At 35.7% G+C, this 20,260-nt stretch overlaps 1 protein-coding gene across 2 annotated transcripts in view; it reads right to left on the reverse strand.

Moving 5' to 3' along the window:
- The window catches only part of brsk2a (BR serine/threonine kinase 2a), a gene marked incomplete at both ends in the record, with an annotated part of 315,947 nt that overhangs the window by 32,126 nt on the left and 263,561 nt on the right, over window positions 1–20,260 (reverse strand). For both annotated transcript variants that reach the window (XM_079809884.1, XM_079809883.1), the window contains 4 exons: window positions 2,550–2,700; window positions 3,183–3,280; window positions 3,642–3,806; window positions 6,420–6,451. In XM_079809884.1, coding sequence (XP_079666010.1) covers window positions 2,550–2,700; window positions 3,183–3,280; window positions 3,642–3,806; window positions 6,420–6,451 — 446 coding nt within the window. The remainder of the gene's footprint in view (window positions 1–2,549; window positions 2,701–3,182; window positions 3,281–3,641; window positions 3,807–6,419; window positions 6,452–20,260) is intronic.

Below are 20,260 nucleotides of genomic sequence, written 5' to 3' on the forward strand. Positions count from 1 at the left end.
CCTGGTGTTGTTCTAATGCCATATGCCCTTCTTTCTTTCTCAGACCACAAAAGGAGAATTTTTTTAAATGTCCCGCTTGCACTCATCCATATCATGTCAATGAATAGAGACCAGAATCAAGCTTTTAAAAAAGACACGTTTTTAAAACTATGTTACACGTGTCATATTCCAAGTGTTCTGGGAGTATACGATAGGGTTTGGCGAAAAACAAACCTAAATTTAATATATTATTTAACAAAAATCCTGACCTTGCACCACTACACGTCCATGAGACACAGCAAAAACCCTAGTGTTAAATGAACTCTCCTCAGAGTTTATTTTAGTCCATACTAGTTAAAAGTAATACTGAAGCAGTGTTGAAGTTAATGAGATAATTAAGCGATTAATTGAATGATGATTAAGCATTAGTGATGAACACCTGATGTTAACAAGCAGAATCACTGAAGGAAAGTTACGATTTTTGGTCACCGCTATGGTGATCATTGTTTGCTTTAGTTGGGGTCTTGACCCTTGACTTTATAAACCATTTTTCTGGCTGCTTTAACTTATAAAACACATTTATTATGGCAAAGAAAGCACAGAGAAAATGTGTTCAGGTGTTGGTTATAATTTGATAGTGATATAATCACTATGTAGTGGCCTAAATAAATGATATATGGCTAAATAGATGGTTTCAACAAGAAGTTATCGCATTCACATCGCTCAACTGTCATTCTGACCATTTAATAACCGGAGTTCCAGTCCGGACATGTTCAACTCAGAAGAAAGTACAAATATATTTTTGTGGGGCATTTGTAGGCGTTGTATTTCATATAGCATTTTAATTAAATTTTTGGGTGAGTCGGCATGAACCGCAGTGCTAAAAGAGTCTGATGAAAATGTTAGCATGGAAGACTGGCGGCCGAGGTCAGTATTTACGTTAAATAATACATTGAATTTTGGTTTGTCTTTACCGAACCTTATTGTATATCCTCCAAACACTTGGGGCCCTATCAATAGTAATACGGCCGCAATACGCCCGGGTGTATGAGTGTTTTTTGCTAGTTTCAGCCCGACGCAGTTATCATTTTCACATCCTGCACCACGTTGTTTAAATAGCATATGCATTTGCGGCCCTTTGTGCACCCATGGGCGTGCTGGTCTGAAAACTAGGTGATGGCATGATGCTATTTCGAGGAACTGAAAATGCTGTATTTTTTGTTTTATTTAAAGGGCGCGTTAGTAATATGCACAACATGCATACACTCTACTTATTACACACACAGGGATGCGCAGGAGCACACAAACATTTTTAAATATGAGAAATAAAAGGATTAAAATGTAAAAGATTATTATTGTGTACATAAATATAAAAATACCTACGTCAAAACGGATAGTCATTGCATCTATCAGAATTAGCCTACCTATTTGCAGTAATGACGAGCAAGCAGGCGTCATTGGACGAGCAGATCAGTTTCCATGGTACAAGCGCAACTGGCTTTTAAAGGGGACGGGAGATGAGACTCTGATTGGTTTATTGCACATTATGCCCCAAAACACACCCATGACTCATTAAAGGACAACTCCGGTGAAAAATGAACCTAGGGGTGATTAACACATGGTTACCGAGTAGATCGTTCTCTGGGATGTGTTTTCATGAAAATCGAATGTAAAAAGTTTTATCTCTAAAAACAGATTAGTTTATAACGCTAGTATATGGGGCAGAGAATAAGTAAAATTAAATTGCTAGTTAATACCACTAACAAGGCTCAAAATAACCTCACACTAACACGGTAGCATAATGAGGGTCCAACTCAAATCCAGATTCAAAACACATCTGTTTAGCTGTGCATTTACTGAATGAGCACTGCTACATGCAACTGATTGCACTCTATCTTATCCATTTATCTTCTTTTTATTCTTTTTATTACTCTTTTAATCAATTTCTAATCAATGTCTTGTTCTTTGCTTTTATTGTCATTCTTATTTTGTAGGTGCTTGTTGTGATTATTATATGTTCCAAAAAATAATTTTAATGTAAAGCACTTTGAATTGAAATAAGCTATATAAATAAACTTAAAGTGAGAAAGTAAGAAAGTATGAAGGGCATACGGCATACAGGCATGGTGATTTAGACACCAGGGTGAGTAAATAGTCTTAATTTTCAAGGATGAACTATCCCTGAAACGGTGGGACATTTCATGTAATTTTGCAGTAAAATTCTGTTAAATGTACAGCTTTTGGAAATGAAAAAGAAGATCTCACAATTTACAGCGAAAAAAACAGAATTCTCTGTGTGACACTTCCAATTTGATGGCTTTTCACTAATATATTTGTTTCTTTTAAGTTTTATTCTTATCCGTTTTATGTTACATGTTATGTTGTTAAATGTAATATAAATGTAACTTTCTGTGACACTGTTGTTTACCACAAAACATAATTTGGACTCGTCCCTTCGTTTGAGGATAAAAAATAAATTAATTTACAAACAATGGAAGTCATCATGAAAAGTACCATGTAGATGGTTGGACGGAAAAGCAGAATATAAGTATTATGTATGTTTTCTGCACCTCTGTCCGTGCTGTGTCATGTCGATGGCTCTTCGTGCCGGTACAGGTGAACCTCCATCTGTAACGCTCAACACCTCCATTGACTTCCTCTCCGGCCTCCTCTTCCCATGTCTGTTCAGCATGGGCGAGTCTACGCGCTTCCGTGGTGGATCTGCGCACACACACACACACAAATAGATAGTAACTCACCAGTTTACACCAACAGCAGTGTTCATTTTTAAAATAAAGTGGTCTGTAAGTCCGATCGTGATTGAGAAATAATCATCAGCACCAGCGTCTGCTGCAATAAATGCATTTGTTAAAGCACTGAGACTCACTTTCACTGAACCACATTTGTATAGACTCTTGGCCTGGAAAAAGCCAACTTTGATGAATAAATAAAATATAATTAAAATAAAATTATTTATTTATTTTTTGATCCATTATTCAAAATTAATTAGTTAATTACGTGATTTGCCGATTAATTGAATTAAATAAATGACCCCTAAAAGATACAGGAAGTAATGTTATGCCTGATCAGTATATATATACATACATATATACTCACATATTTCATCTTAAATTTAATTGTACTTCTCGGAATTTATTAGCTCTGTTTTGGTCTGATCTGAGATCTGAATGCTTATTTCTTACCGATATCATTGCGAGGTGGAAGGTTCTGGTCCTCATGGCTGGGGTATCTCTCCTTACGATCCAACAGAAGGAAATAGATCATCTTCTCCTGATTTTCACTGATAAAACAGGAGATGAGGAATAGCCATGTATCAGATATGTAAATAATCACATTAGAAAATTAAATTAAATGGCTCAATTGCTCTTTGCTGCCTCCTAGATTGAACAAACTTGTCTTTATACATCCATAAGATATAAAGATAAAACTAATAATTCCAGGAAAAGGTTAAAGAAACATTTGTAAGACTTTGGATTGTGGAGAAGAGGTTGGGTCATTTAATTTTACATGAACTTTTTAATTCTAAACAACAAGATCTTTATCCATTTATATAATATGATAACTTTTTTTCCATATGAGGGCCATTGGGGTTTTTCTCACAGATGTGAGATCTGATCCTAGATCAGAGTGCGATCACTCACTCCTCAGATAACAGGTCCTTCATCAGCTTGTTCTTATCACGGAAGCACCCTAGTGAGTGCATGCTCTCCAGAACGTCGGGGTCGATTTCGTCGCCTGAAGGGATACTGCGGATCGCCACCTTCCGGGGTACAGGCTGCTCCGGTTCCGGTTCATTCTTCCCCCCTCTGAAGAGAGCAGAAGCCAATCAGTGACCTGAAACCCTCGCACACTGAGATTATCAGCAGCTCACAGAGACAAAGACATCCAGAGACAAGAGACGTTCTTCCATCATCAGCCGCTAGTGACAATATACTCGAAAATGTACAATATACTGTGTGAACATTCTGTTAAAATGTTCCTGCTGTGTTCCACAGAATAAAGAAAGTCTTATGGATTTGGAACGGCAGAAGGGGCGGGCAGTCATTTTTGGACAATTTCTTTTATTTGATGTGAATGAAAAAGAGGGACCAAAATGTTAGTGGGTGACCTTCATTCAGACAAAGATAAAAAATATTTTCCAGTGGAGAAAATACTGTAGAAGATATTTTAGATATTAGTCTTATGTCTCAAATTAAATATGCTATCTATCTATCTATCTATCTATCTATCTATCTATCTATCTATCTATCTATCTATCTATCTATCTATCTATCTATCTATTTATATTAAAGCTATGTTGTCGTGGAAAACTTGATTTATAGCGGAAAATGGCTAATTTTACTTCTGTAGTGCAACATATTTCAGTGTGAAACTTTTTTATTTTATTTTTTAAACTTTTTATTCATTGGAAATTGATTATATTGTTTGAAAAAAAAGAAAAGAAAGAAAAAAAAGAAAAAAAAACTGGGTATTCCATGGCAGAACAGAGCTAGGCCTGTTTGTACGGTGTCCTAAATCGCTAATATATATATATATATATATATATATATATATATATATATATATATATATATATATATATATATATATATATATATATATATATATATATATATATATATATATATATATATATATATATAGTGAGTGTTTATTAAATTAATTGTAAATAAACAGCTATAAATTAGTGCTGTCAAATCGATTAATCGCATCCAAAATAAAAGTTTGTGTTTACATAATATGTGTGTGTACTGTGTATAATTATTATACATATAATTATTCAACTAAATATTCAACTATATTACTGATCAGCTCATTTCAATTATCATAAAGTCCTAATTATTAGATAAAAAGTCAAAAATATGATTTTAAAAGTCATAATAGTGAGATAAAAAGTCAAAAACACAACATGCTAAGTCATAATTATAAGATAAAATGTTGACATTTGATTTTAAAAGTCGTCATCATTAGATAAAAAGTCAAAAATATGACATGCTAAGTCACCGTGAGATGAACAGGTGAAATTAGGACTTAAAAAAAAAAAAAAAATCCTGAGATACAATTTTTTTTTGGGGATTTAAAGTCAAAATGATGACTTATCTTATCCTATTTATGAGATAAAAAGCTGAAATTAGATTAAAAAAAAGTCTAAATTATGACCAAACCACACAAAAAGACATCTAAGAGATGAAATCAGGCTTCTTATTTTTTTAAATGCGCTTTAAATTTTTTGATTCACACTTATGATAATAATAATAATAATAATAATAATAATAATAATAATATTTACATTATTGTTTTCATTTTGTGCAATATATATATTTTTGTTTTTACTACAGAAATTAATCAATCAAAACTTACTTTAGCTTTTCATCTAAGACAAAATGAATTTCCTATCATCACTGTAAAGCTGCTTTGAAGCAATCTGTGTTGTGTAAAGCACTAGGCTATAGAAATAAAGGTGACTTGACCTTTATATAGCCTATATGTCTATATAGGTTATGTATATATATTATTATTTTTTTTTCTAAAACAATAACAAAAAACGCTTAATATATTTGCAAATTTGCACATTTTCTCCACACATTAAACCAACTAAAAATGAATATACAATTACTTAATATTAACCAATGGCCTCAGACGCTTTTTAATGAAAGAATATGAAGAAATAATCATTGGAATAACAAACACTAATAAATTGCACACAATAAATCCCAAAAAATTATCTACATAAGAATGTGAAAAGAAACGCATACTCTATTTCTTTCGTCTGGTTCTGAAGAGTGTCAGAGCAAAATGAATAAGGCAACACAAGCATGAGTTTCATTCTCAGCGTTGCTAAAGCACAATCTTAACAATTACAGCTTGTTATTATCCTAAATCCATGACAAGCGTCTTCATAACCCCCTTTCTCAGACCTATTCTAAATATTTGCTGTTGCCATCTGTTAGAAAAGATGGTGGTGTATATGAGAGCAGCTAAAAACATAAGTATTCAGCTTAAAAACGCCGGCGCCGAGCAGGAAGTGGGCCTGCCATGTCTTTGACCCGAGAGAGGCAGTCAGACAGGAGGCCGCGGTGCGAGCATGTCAGGCCGACCTTCGCCTGCTGTCTGCCTGCTCTCTCTCTCTCCTGAGGAAGCCAGACGACGACGCCGAGAGCATGCGTGTGGACAGCAAATCCCTGTCGGGGCTCTGGAAATTTGTCCTTGCTGCTGACATGTGGGGTCTGTGCCATTTATCACACATACCCACACACACACACACACACACCCACAATGATGCTCGCCCTCAGCAGACACACATTTGATCCCCATCTATCGCTCCGTCCCTAATGCCCATCCCGTTTATAGTCATTCTGTTTCTGTATGACACAAGTATTGTTTCCAGCTCTAAGAAATCATGGGAGTTCAGTACTTACATGTACCACGTGTGCTTCTGGATCAGCTCTAACTGTAAGAGAACGACACATTAACACATTGTCAGAAAAACAGCAGCAATAATCAACAACTAGAGAACATATATTGTCTATGATGAGTCTGAATGAATCACTCTAAATGGTATTTATAGAAGTACATTTGAAAATAATATTAAAATAAAAACAGTTTGGAAAAGCATGGATTTGAGTGCCATGAGACATAAACCCTTAATCTGGAATATTAAAAATGTGTTTATATTTTAATTTTATTTTAAATTAAGGCTGGCAAATCATAAAATTAATTTAGTGGTTAAATATTTAAAAATCAAATTTTATTTAAATGTATTAGTGAATATTTTTGTTATTGTAATAACATTTTCAAAAATGATAAATTAGGGCTGTCAATTGATAACATTCATTTAGTGTGATTAAATATTTAAAAAAAAATTTTATTTAAATGTATAAGTGAATAATTTTTCATTTTAATCATATTTTCAAACGTTTTAAATTAGGGCTGTCAATTTATAACATTTGTTTAGTGTGATTAAAGATTATATAAATACAATTGGATTTTAATTTTAGTATATTAGATTTTATTTTAATAATATTTTCAAACATATTTTAAATTAGGGCTGTCAATATAAAAAAATATTGTCAATGAGGGGAAAAAAATAAATAAAAACAATGTAGGTTGCCTCTGGCCTGTATGTAAAACACATAATAAGAGATTGTTCATATTCGTTTTTTATATTAATATTATACTTTTTTATACTAACATGATATTTAATATTAAATAAATACATTTCCTATATTTAATTTAATTTTAATGAATGAAAATGCTATGATTGAGATATGTATATATGTATATATATGTATATGTATATGTATATGTGTGTATGTATATATGTATATATATATATATATATGTGTATATATATATATATATATATATATATATATATATATATATATATATATATATATATATATATATATATATATATATATATATATATATATATATATATATATATATATATATATATATATATATATATATATATATGTATATGTATATATGTACAATATATGTATTAATGTATATGTATTAATTTAATATATAATATAATATATATATAATATAATATATATATATATATATATATATATATATATATATATTTATTAAGGGCTGTCAAAAGATTAATTGCGATTAATCGCATCCAAAATAAAAGTTTGTGTTTACATAAGTGTGTGTACTCTGTTAATTAATATTTATATATAAATACACACACATTCATGTATATATTTAAGAAATATTTGCATGTATATACTGTATATACATTTATATAATCTATAATATATATAAATATAAATGTTTTATATATAAAATAATATTTTTTTCTTAAATATATACATGAATGTGTGTGTATTTATATATAAATAATAATTAACAGAGTACACACACATATATTATGTAAACACAAACTTTTATTTTGGATGCGATTAATCGCGATTAATCTTTTGACAGCCGTTATATATATATATATATATTATATAGTTAATATAGTTATATATATATAACTATAAATATATATATATATATAGTTATATATAGTTAATTTAAAATGTTGATGTAGTTTGCTGTATGACTGTCTGATTGTGTAAAGTTTGTGAGGTTCACTAAATCAAAACTCTGAAAGATTTCAAGAATTCACATTTACCGGCCCCTAAGTGGCACATAAAAGCAAAACATTCACAGCTGGTCGCTTTACATGTCATTCAGACAGTCTCTTCCACAACGAGTGGCCTTTTCTTCGCCAAAATATGCTGATAGTGCACAGCCTTTAAAGTGCCTATCATCTGCTGTGAAGTCCAGTGTTGCAGATTTGGCAAAAGAGCCACTGAGGGTGCACACATGAGCAAACCTTCTGAAAAATGACAAATGGGACACCCTACAGTCTCGTGACCTTCATAGACGTGCAAGCGAAGGCCACGAGAACGCAAATCCACATCAAGCGCACCAAAGTCTGGCTGCACAAGATTAATACCGGAGTGCGTTCAGGGTTGCAGGTAATCTAGACACACGGATCACCGTTCACTTTTAATATGAAAGAAGATGCATCGCCATGTGATGACAAATTACTGGGTGTGTTGAGATGAGAGGTGCAGTGATATCCAATTATTATTTGCATATCTATGCTTGAGGGGGTCATAACTGCTGTCTACGGTTTCCCTCAATCATCTATTTCTATGATATGTATTGTACAGTACATATGCTTATGTTAAACACTCAGACGCATACATTTGTTTACATGCAAACCCCTTCAATGAAAAAGATTTTAATTCAAGAAATATAATTAACCAAGAAAATGCACAGATTCTATTTAAAGACTGTAATGGCTAAGTTTGTTTAATATGGGGCCTCACTCAATAGTGATTTTATGCATTATGCAAATTTGTGTAAAAACATTCATGTGCACATTTCGCTTTGAACTTTGTGTGACAATGTTAAGGTGGCGAAAATATATCAACTTTCATTTTTGTGCCGAATGTGAGACAGTGCTTCAGTTTGGTTCTTTAATGAATTATCCAATGCAATTTGGTCAGAACAGGTCAGAGATCGCAGATTATACCCAATCTAAAAAGCCATCAATCTAAACAGCTCTATGTCCAGAGGCATATTAAAATGTGGATAAATCACCTCATCATCTTACGGTGTAAAGCCCCATTAACATGAAGGGTGCGGATTCTGAAATCCAATGCCGCTTCAATATATCTATATCTATATCTATATATCCTAATTAAATTTATAATCAAAGCAATAATCAATATTTATCCTCCTATATTATTCTAATGATTTTTAATGATTCTTTCCAGTTATGATATTACTTAATCACTAGATCTTGGTCTCTGAGGAGTGACTGAGGGTCTGTGTGATGTGTCGCTAAACACTTGATAGCAGAACATGTTGACGTGTGTTTGGATTTTGGAGGTATCACACACCCCAACCCGTTCTCACTCCCAAGGTGTCAAAGTCCGAAGCATGGTCAAGTGCTTTCCGCGTCACAATAAAGACGCTAAAGGTACCCCTAGGCGTCACTATATCGACGCGCTGAGTGCTCCATTCATTTCAATGAGAAACCTTTGGCGTCATACACAGACGCGTTGGGCATGGGAACGTTATCGTCCTGATGATCTATATTGGGTTATGATTTTGTCATTATGACATGTTGGACTGTGATTCTTAATTTAATCAGCCAGCATCATTTTATTTACGCTATCTAGACACATTTTAACATGTAACCCAACCCCATTCCATCCCTAAACCTACCCATTTGTGTGGTATATCAGTCCTTCCAGAAAAATGCGGCTTTTTTTTTTGTGATTGTTGCGGGCAAAAATCCTTGATTATGCGGCACGTTTTCTTAAAAAATGCGATGAAAAATGCGGGATATTTATGCAATTTTATGCAATAAAATTGCGGGAACTTGCAAAAACTGCGGTTTGATGAGAAAGAGAAAAAAAGCACTACATCACAGAAAGTGCTGGAATATTTAAGTTCTCATCTTGTTTTATTGAAGACCTTAATAATGGCTCAAATTTACAAAACATTTAGTCAATCAAGCTTTACAAAAGGAATATGCTACAACTTCTGAAAAAATTAATAAATAACTTCCTGTTTTACAGATGTCGCTATACAAAACAGACATTTGAGTGCTTCCAATGCACAAAGTGCAATCTCTTAAAGGGTTAGTTCACCTAAAAATGAAAATTATGTCATTAATGACTTCCCTTTATGTTGTTGGACACAAATTAAGATATTTTAGTTGAATTCCGATGGCTCAGAAAGGCCTCCATTGGCACAATGTACTCTCAAGACCCATAAAAGGTAGCCTACTAAAGACGTCGTTACAAAGTCCATCTCACTACAGTGGTTCTACAATAACTTTATGAAGCGACGATAATAGTATTGTGTGCAAAAAAAACTAAATAACGACTTATATAGTGATGACTGATTTCAAAACACAGCATCATGATGCTATGAATCATCGAGTCGATTCATGATTCGGATCGCGTGTCAAACTGCTGAAATACGTGACTTTGGCGATCCAACCCGCTGAATCGACTCATTGATTCATAACGCTTCAAACCGCTGAATCAACTCATTGATTCATAACGCTTCAAACCGCTGAATCGACTCATTGATTCATAACGCTTCAAACCGCTGAATCAACTCATTGATTCATAACGCTTCAAACCGCTGAATCGACTCATTGATTCATAACGCTTCAAAGCTTCATAATACTGTGTTTTGAAATCAGTCAGCACACAGGGAAACTGCTTTGCTCTTTTGCTGTTATTTTTGTTGGCCAATGGGAGTTTATGCTTCATCATGGTTTCACCGGTATCTATGGTTTCTCCACGGGGTTTGAAGCTTTTCGATGACGTTCGCGTCGGGTAATCACGTCACTTCAAAACGTTCCCATGGCAATAGGCGGAAATGGCGGCTCTTGTGTGAAGTAAACGAAAAATGTTCAACTTTCTGCTAATATATATGACTTTTTTTGCAACGAAAATGCGGGGATTATGAAATCATGATAGCCCCGCATATTTTGCACGCGGAAATAGGCAATTTATGCGGCGAAAGTGCGGCGTATTTGAAAAAATGCGGCCCCCGCATGAATATGCGGACTTTGGCTGATTATGCGTTAAATCACGCGATCGCATAATCGCGTTTTTCTGGAGGGACTGGTATATAAAACGCAGATATAACAGGCAGAGTCGACTGCATGCACAATTTATTCAAAAAGTATAAATATTGAAGGAAATCCCCAAAAGCGATCAGCGTCTCCATCCGCAGAAGATCATGAACACATTAAATTTCAAATATTGCCGCCCGTTACGTCAGTTTTCATAGTGAAATTGCATTGGCTCTAGTATGTCCCGTGACAAATTGCATCATTACGTCAGCTTTGATTGTAAAATGTCATTGGTTCTCGTGTGTCTTGTGACCGAATGCGTCGTGCTAAAGAGTCGTGTGTATTATTTGAATGAGATATGAATGAGCGCGTTCACGGAGTGGCGGGATCATCATCTCAGCGATTAAAACATTACGATAAACTCTGTTCTTTACATAAAGACATCGTGGGACTTCAGAAGACTTGGAATGCAACATGAGTTAATACTTTTATACTGTTTTTGGTCAGTTTTTGCAATAAATAGATGTGACTGTACTTCTATTTGCCTGTTATGTGTTTTATATTGTTTAGAAGTGGGTAGGTTTAGGGTAGGAGTTGGGTTAGCAGCTCCAAAATATAAAAGTAACCTTTAAATATGAATAAAATATTAATAAAATCATGTCTGCTTTTACAATTGCAAAGAATAACATGCGTCTTGATCTGACGCACTGGGTAAACAACTGAAATGAATGGAGCACCCAGTGCGTTGATATAGTGACGCCTAGGGGTGACTTTAGCGTCTTCGATGTGACGCGGAAGGCACTTGACCATGCTTCGGACTTTGACGCCTTGGGAGTGAGAATGGGTTGCACACCCCTAACATGCCAGGAGTGCAGTAACAGTGCTTGCCCACTTAGCCCGGCTTCCAGAGATGAAATATGGATTTGTCTTTTATTTTATATTATAACTTATTCATTTTATATTTTCTTTTACTGAAACACTAAAGAAATATGGTGATGACTGCACCTCTTACTGAGAGAAAACACATGCTATCATTATTTTTTGGGGAACTTTCTGGTCAGAACTCGAGCTCAATCAACTCCAAAACTTGAAAACAGTATAACTGTTGAGAAATTGTATGTACGAAGAAAAAAAAGGTAGAGGGAGCACGGCCTACGAACTCCTTGAGAGACTGAAGCTGGCTTCTGCTGATGAAACTGCAAACTATTCTTCAGTACATTTTTCTTTAATTAATTGCCCTCCTGACTCTTGGTCTTCATTCTTCGCAACTGGTCTTGGGTCCTAAAATGTTATCCTCTAACAAACAAAACCAGTGACTTTGTCCCTAGTCCTTGTAAGTCACTTGTGGGCATTCCCAGTGCTGTCGCTCTAATGTTATTGGTAGACTGCAAGTCTGGCCATATCTAAAGAAAATGCAATCACAAATGATATATAAAACTAAGTTGTCATTCTAATTTGACTAGGAATTAGATTCTGCTTAGATTACATTCTGCTGTTGGCGAGTGTTGTGATATAAACTACAGCAGTGCTCAGTGCATAAAATCATTAACCTGATATACGATCGATCAATCAACGAATTAAACTGAATCATACTGTTCATAATGACTAAAACATCATTCGAATTTGACAAATAATCAATTTCTTGTCCCTAATAATAAACATAATGCAGGATAAACTATAATATGGACTGCAGCAGTGCTAAACTCATATAATTAACAACATGAAATATCAACGTATGAATCAAACTCACTAAAACTGCCGACAGTTTCTTTTCCACGCATCATTTTATTATATCTATGTATGTGGCTACAGTCAAATCATATAAAACAGTTAAATAGTTCCAGAACTCTGTCCTGTCTTGCCTGCACTTGAGACGGGGATGTGAGCTCCACTAACTGTCTTCACTCCGGTTGTCGCTCGCAAAATTTGCCGCTCATTTGCATAAAGTAATTTTTTTTAAACTTTTGCCGCTTGTCTCCTGTTGCTTGTCACGCCTACATTCTGTCACCAACGGTCACTGTCGCTCATGTCGGAAATGTCATCAGCCCTCCATTGAAAATGCATCGTGAGCACTTTGAGCTACAGTAGCTCATATGTTTGATCGGACAACAAAGGCCACACTGTAAAAAAAATCCCTGTAAAATTTACGGTAAAAAAATGGCAACTGTGGTTGTCAGAACTTTGCTGTAAAAAATAGGGTAGCAATATTTTAGGTTTTACAGATTCAAGTAAAATGTACAATAAGTAACCGCATTTCATGCACTAAAATAATGATAAATTACCAACCTATGGAAATACTAAAATTTGTTATGTACCTTAAACACCATCATGGTTACACACATGCAATAAATATGCAATAAACATTAATTTAATAACAATAAATGTAACATTAAACCCTAATTTACATAACTGATTAGAAAAAAAACTAAGAAGAAACCGTTATTTCAACGAAAATACATCAAATGTGAAGTGTCACACAGGGAATTCTGGGAATGTAAATTTAACGGTATTTTACTGTAAAATTACATTAAATGTCAGGTTAGATCTATTACAGTTATTCACCATATATGTACAGAAACCTTCTGTTAACCAGTAAACTGTTTTTAACCGTAGCATTTTTACAGACAGTCTTTTACCGTTAAAATCACTTTTTTTTTTTGCTCCCCATATGCATCAATGAGCCTTTGCCGCCCATGACCCTGTCGCCGGTTTACCATCTTCCTTCCTAGGACCACTTTTGATAGATAATGACCACTGCAGACTGGGAACACCCCACAAGAGCTGCAGTTTTGGAGATGCTCTGACCCAGTTGTCTACCCATCACAATTTGGTCCTTGTCAAACTTGCTCAAATCCTTACACTTGCCCATTTTTCCTGTTTCTAACACATCAACTTTGAGAACAAAATGTTCACTTGCTGCCTAATATATTCCACCCACTAACAGGGGCTGTGATGAAGAGATAATCAGTGTTATTCACTTCACCTTTCAGTGGTCATAATGACTGATCGGTGTATGACTTCGCTGCTCATTTACATAAAGTTTAAATTTCTGAACTTTTGCCGCTTGTCTCCTGCCGCTTGACATGCCTACATTCTGTCGCCAACGGTCACTGTCGCTCGTGTCGCCGGAAGTCACCAGCCCTCCACTGAAAATGAATGGGAACATGGAGCTTTGTCGCTGCGTGCCGCTGGCGGTGTGAATGGGGCTTAAGGCTCAATTGCCATCCATTGTCCATTGCCCTCATTCCTGTTGCGTGTTCTCAAACTGGCAACCAGCGTGAGCGTTGAGTCCGAGGAGGAGGGGGCGGAAGAAACAACCCTCTCCTTCTTCCGTAAGTTGAATAAAGAAGGCGGTCTGGCGAAAGCTAGATATTTTACTTTGTAAAGTTTTAAATATGGATATTTTTCTTATAAAACCCCATCACTTCGCTTTAGAAGGCTTTTATTAACCCCCCGGAGCCGTGTGGAGTATGGTTATGATGGATGGATATGCTTTTTTGAGCTACAAATTTAATGGACCCCGTCACTGCCATTATACAGCTTGGACGCGTCAGGATATGTATTAATATAACTCTGATTGTGTTAATCAGAAAGAAGAAAGTCATATATACCTAGGATGGCTTGAGGGTGAGTGAATCATGGGGTCATTTTCATTTTAAGTGCTAGTTTAAATATGGGTCAACAATAAGGAATTTTCACTGCCTTGGACAATATTTATCTTTGTCAATATCCATATTGTAGACTTTGCTATGCTTCGCCCGATTCTCGCTTCAGAAGGGGCCTCTATCCGTTTGTGCTCGAAAAAGAGACCCCGCCCATCACAGAAATTAATGTGGGCAAGGTAAAAATATGCGTTCTTGAACTGTATGAATTCTTGTTTTTAATATTTATAACAGGAAATAGAGTGCTTCTTTCCTGAATATCAGCATGATCGCAAATGTGACAGCCTATTGATTTTATAGTTTTATAGTAGAGAGAGGGCTCACGCTGGGGACTCAGCTTGAACACAGAGCCCTAGAATATATAATATAGATCTCTCTTCCCAGCTGAATAAGACACTGTCTGGTATTTTCAGGAATGTCTGTTGTGAATTTTGCATTGAGAACCTGAATCATTACATTGTTCATTGTAAACATGCATTGTTAAATGGCTTTCTCAGATACATGAAGATTTTTCACAATTCAGTGCACTATCAAACTCCATCAGTGACTTAAAGACGTGTGTTTCCTGCTTGTCCTTGAAAGCCATTCTGACTCATTAAAATGCCACGCTCGTAAAAGGTAACGAGAACAAGGTAACGAGACGTGGGATGTGATCATAAGACAATGTTCTGCAAGAGTACAGCGAGATCGCTGTAGGCCATTGTGTCATGTGTTTTTCTGTCTTTTTCAGACATTACTCCTAAAACTCTCAAGGAGAAAGAAAGAAAAGAAACTAGTGAGACCGTTATCAACCATTGTTAAGATCTCTTCTGAGTTCTGAGAACCAGGAGACCTCAGTCTCCATTTGTAGTCTAGGAGAAATTATTGGACATATTATTTTAGAAATTTCATGCAGACTCAGAGTTGCTCCCATGGAAAGTCTTGAAACGTCTCCCTGCTGAGTGCATGAATGCTTTGACCGTGTCTGTAAAGAAGAGTGACGTAATCGTGGCAGAGGTGGTCAACGGCCCGTCGCCATGTGAAGAGAACAGATTTCTTATGAGCTGTGGAAACTAAACGTCCTCAAGGTTACTCTAACATTTCAGGCCAAAAAAAAACATTTATGGACCCACGATATATTAGGTGGTCTTAACTACTATGTACTAACATTTTAATTAATAATTTGATACAATTCACTTATTGTGTACATACATGTTTTTACATTGTACTTGCAAAAAAAAAAATACCTGCATGTAATTACGTGTGTAATTAATTTCTGTAGTTACATTTGTAATTGCATGTCCACTGTGAGAGACATAATAAAAATCCAGGAATCACAATGTATGATTTTTTTTAACTATTTGTTTGTACGATACAGCTGCAAATAAGTATTTGAACACCTGTCTATCAGCTAGAATTCTGACCCTCAAAGACCTGTTAGTCTGCCTTTAAAATGTCCACCTCCACTCCATTTATTATCCTAAATTAGATGCACCTGTTTGAGGTTGTTAGCCGCATAAAGACACCTGTCCACCCCATACAATCAGTAAGAATCCAACTACTAACATGGCCAAGACCAAAGAGCTGTCCAAAGACACTAGAGACAAAATTTTACACCTCCACAAGGCTGGAAAGGGCTACGGGGAAATTGCCAAGCAGCTTGGTGAAAAAAGGTCCACTGTTGGAGCAATCATTAGAAAATGGAAGAAGCTAAACATGACTGTTAATCTCCCTCGGACTGGGGCTCCATGCAAGATCTCACCTTGTGGGGTCTCAATGATCCTAAAAAAGGTGAGAAATCAGCCCAGAACTACACGGGAGGAGCTGGTCAATGACCTAAAAAGAGCTGGGACCACTGTTTCCAAGGTTACTGTTGGTAATACACCAAGACGTCATGGTTTGAAATCATTCATGGCACGGAAGGTTCCCTTGCTTAAACCAGCACATGTCCAGACCCATCTTAAGTTTGCCAATGACCATTTGGATGATCCAGAGGAGTCATGGGAGAAAGTCATGTGGTCAGATGAGACCAAAATAGAACTATTTGGTCATAATTCCACTAAACGTGTTTGGAGGAAGAAGAATGATGAGTACCATCCCAAGAACACCATCCCTACTGTGAAGCATGGGGGTGGTAGCATCATGCTTTGGGGGTGTTTTTCTGCACATGGGACAGGGCGACTGCACTGTATTAAGGAGAGGATGACTGGGGCCATGTATTGCGAGATTTTGGGGAAAAACCTCCTTCCCTCAGTTGGAGCATTGAAGATGGGTCGAGGCTGGGTCTTCCAACATGACAATGACCCGAAGAACACAGCCAGGATAACCAATGAGTGGCTCTGTAAGAAGCATATCAAGGTTCTGGCGTGGCCTAGCCAGTCTCCAGACCTAAACCCAATAGAGAATCTTTGGAGGGAGCTCAAACTCTGTGTTTCTCAGCGACAGGCCAGAAACCTGACTGATCTAGAGAAGATCTGTGTGGAGGAGTGGGCCAAAATCCCTCCTGCAGTGTGTGCAAACCTGGTGAAAAACTACAGGAAACGTTTGACCCCTGTAATTGCAAACAAAGGCTACTGTACCAAATATTAACATTGATTTTCTCAGAGGTTCAAATACTTATTTGCCGCTGTATCATACAAATAAATAGTTAAAAAATCATACATTGTGATTTCTGGATTTTTTTTTTAGATTATGTCTCTCACAGTGGAGCGCAGTTTTCATGCACCTACGATGACAATTTCAGACCCCTCCATGATTTCTAAGTGGGAGAACTTGCAAAATAGCAGGGTGTTCAAATACTTATTTTCCTCACTGTATATATATATTGCCTAATGAAAATTAAGCATTTTTGCATAATACTATTATTTTCATGACAATTAAACACATTTTCCTCCGCAGATTCTCATTATTGTAACTTCAAGATCTTTTTTAAGTTTATTACAGTTAAAAAAAACAACAACAACAAAAACAAGACAATTAAATAGACAAAACAATTAAAAACAAGACCAAAAAGTAGAAATCTTTGTAACATTATAAATGTTTTTACGGACACTTTTGATCAATTTAATTCATCCTTGCTGAATTGAAGTATACATTTCTTTAAGTTCTTTCCAAAAATAAATAAAAAAGAATGTATTACTGACCTCAAACCTTTGAACGGTAGAGTATAATTTTACAAAAGCTTTCTATTTCCGATAAATGCTGCTTTTTTATACTTTAACTTTCTATTCATCAAAGAATCCTGAAAAAAAATCATGTTTTCAAAATTCATAATAATCATAGAGGTTTCTTGAGCAGCAAATCATCATATTAGAATGATTTCTGAAGGATCATGTGACACTGAAGACTGGAGTAATGATGCTGAACAGTTATTTTAAATAGTAATTATTTATAGTATAAGTATTTATACTAAATATTTTTGTTCATTTTTCATTTTTATTAATTATTTTTTTTTTAGTATGGGGCGGAAAAACAAGCCAGATTACAGGTTTCAAGAGACATCCAAGACAAGGACAGAGAAGCAAAGAATACCCTTGACCCTTTGCACCAAGAAAAAAGACCGTTTGACCCCAGATATGTTTATGATTTGGATTCAATGGCATTCTATAGCATCTCAGCAAATATTCAGTCCCTTCTTTCTCCTGTCAAAGTGTTTAACACAGCCGTCCGACAAACTGACAGATAGCAGTTCCAGAAGGACTCTGATTTTAGCTTTTATTCAAGTCAAAAGCAGTATTTTTTTGGTCAGAATATGCGTCCTCTGTGAAGACAGAAAGGTCAGTGTGATAGCAGATGTGTCTGGGCATGCTGAGGAGATCTCCAAACACACAACCTCACCACTGATAAATGCACTACCTTGAACCGTCCGACTAGCTTTACTATCTGCACATCAAACTTCAAACCCCACTTTCTCTTTATAGACGAGTTACAGTGTTAAGGTTCCCTACTGAATCTAAGGCAAGAGAGTCAGGAAACGGCAGAGAAACTCATATTCAAGAATACAAATGTCATTTCTGTACTACTGTACTTTCTCTGACTGAGTGTATTTATCATACATGAAAAACACGTAGAGGACATTTGCAACCAAAGGAATATTATCTGCAGCTTTTTACACGGCTCCGTAGAATACTTGATTCTAATTGGTCAATCGCGCCATCCAGCGATGTGTTATTCCCCGATAACAACCAGTAAAAACTGATAACACAGGCTCATCCAAATAATTGAAGTCGGCGCTATACATACTATACACTTGGTAGGAAATACAACTTAGCTTTTAATTTAATACTTAAAGCTCATTTTAAGTACTTTGATATCACAGCAACAACTACTAGCCTAACTAATAAAGTTAGGCAAACAAACACTATTAAAGACTAGTGAACAGTCAGTAATAAAATAAGAACAAATACACAAATTACAAGCATAGATGATTACTAGGCCAAAAAAGTTACAAAGTCTAACACTAGTGGGCTTAAAAGTACAGGAATGTAATAATTAGGCCTAAATCTAAAGTAACACTTTTGTGTTCACTGTAGACATTAAATATAGATTAGGCTAATCTTTGTTAAAGCTGTATTTTGTTGTTTGATTAATATTAATGACAGACAGCAGTAGGAATATTAGGCAGCTGTCACTTTAATACTGAATGCACGGACCGAATATATGTATTTTGACATAATTTTGTGTGTATGTATCCGTTCAAGTGCAAGGAAAGCGAAAGAGGACTCAATTTGGAAACGCGCATCTCTCGCTCCCTTCGCGGTTTGGGTGTGTGCGGCTCTGTGCACAGATAACAGAGCATGAGTACCGATTTTCAGCTCTTCTTCCGCATTTAAAATCGCTTGAATGTTTACATTTGCAAGACAAAATGCGTGCAAATGAAAAACTTTCACTCCATGATGGTTAAACTTAGCAATTAATTAATGTAGGCGCCAATGGCCTTGTGGTTAGCGCACCAACATATAGCGCAACTGCGCCTCCGGCAACCCGAGTACAATTCCCAGCTCGAGGTCCTTTGCCGATTCCATTCCCCTCTCTCTACCCAATGCTTTCCTGTCAAAATCTCTACTGTCCTATCAAAAAAAAGGCCAAAAACATAGTTTAAAAAGAAAAATTGCAATTAATCTGCAAATTATATGCGTCGCAAACCGCGGGGCCTGGTCCGTACGGATCAACTGTGATCCATTGTCTCCCTAATAGCCACCCCAAATGCACTTGACTCCTTTTTATCTTTTGCGACTCAACACAGAGAGACACTACAACAACCATGTTCGTTTCAACTGCCATGCGTTAAGTGTGTGTTTCTGTGTGAGCTTGATGTGTTCGGAAGGATTTGAAAATCTGGTGTATGATCCTCAGTCGTTTAGGCCGTGTGTCCACCAAAGCATTTAATTCCGAGGCTAACATATTTATCCAATTTGTTTTCAATGGGAGCGCCGCGTTTTTAAAACGCCAGCAGCATGGCGAGGTGCTGAGCGTTTATTTCTCGCATTCTCGAGTGTTA

This window comes from Gobio gobio, assembly GCF_949357685.1.
Source record: "Gobio gobio genome assembly, chromosome: 25".
NCBI lineage: Eukaryota > Metazoa > Chordata > Actinopteri > Cypriniformes > Gobionidae > Gobio > Gobio gobio.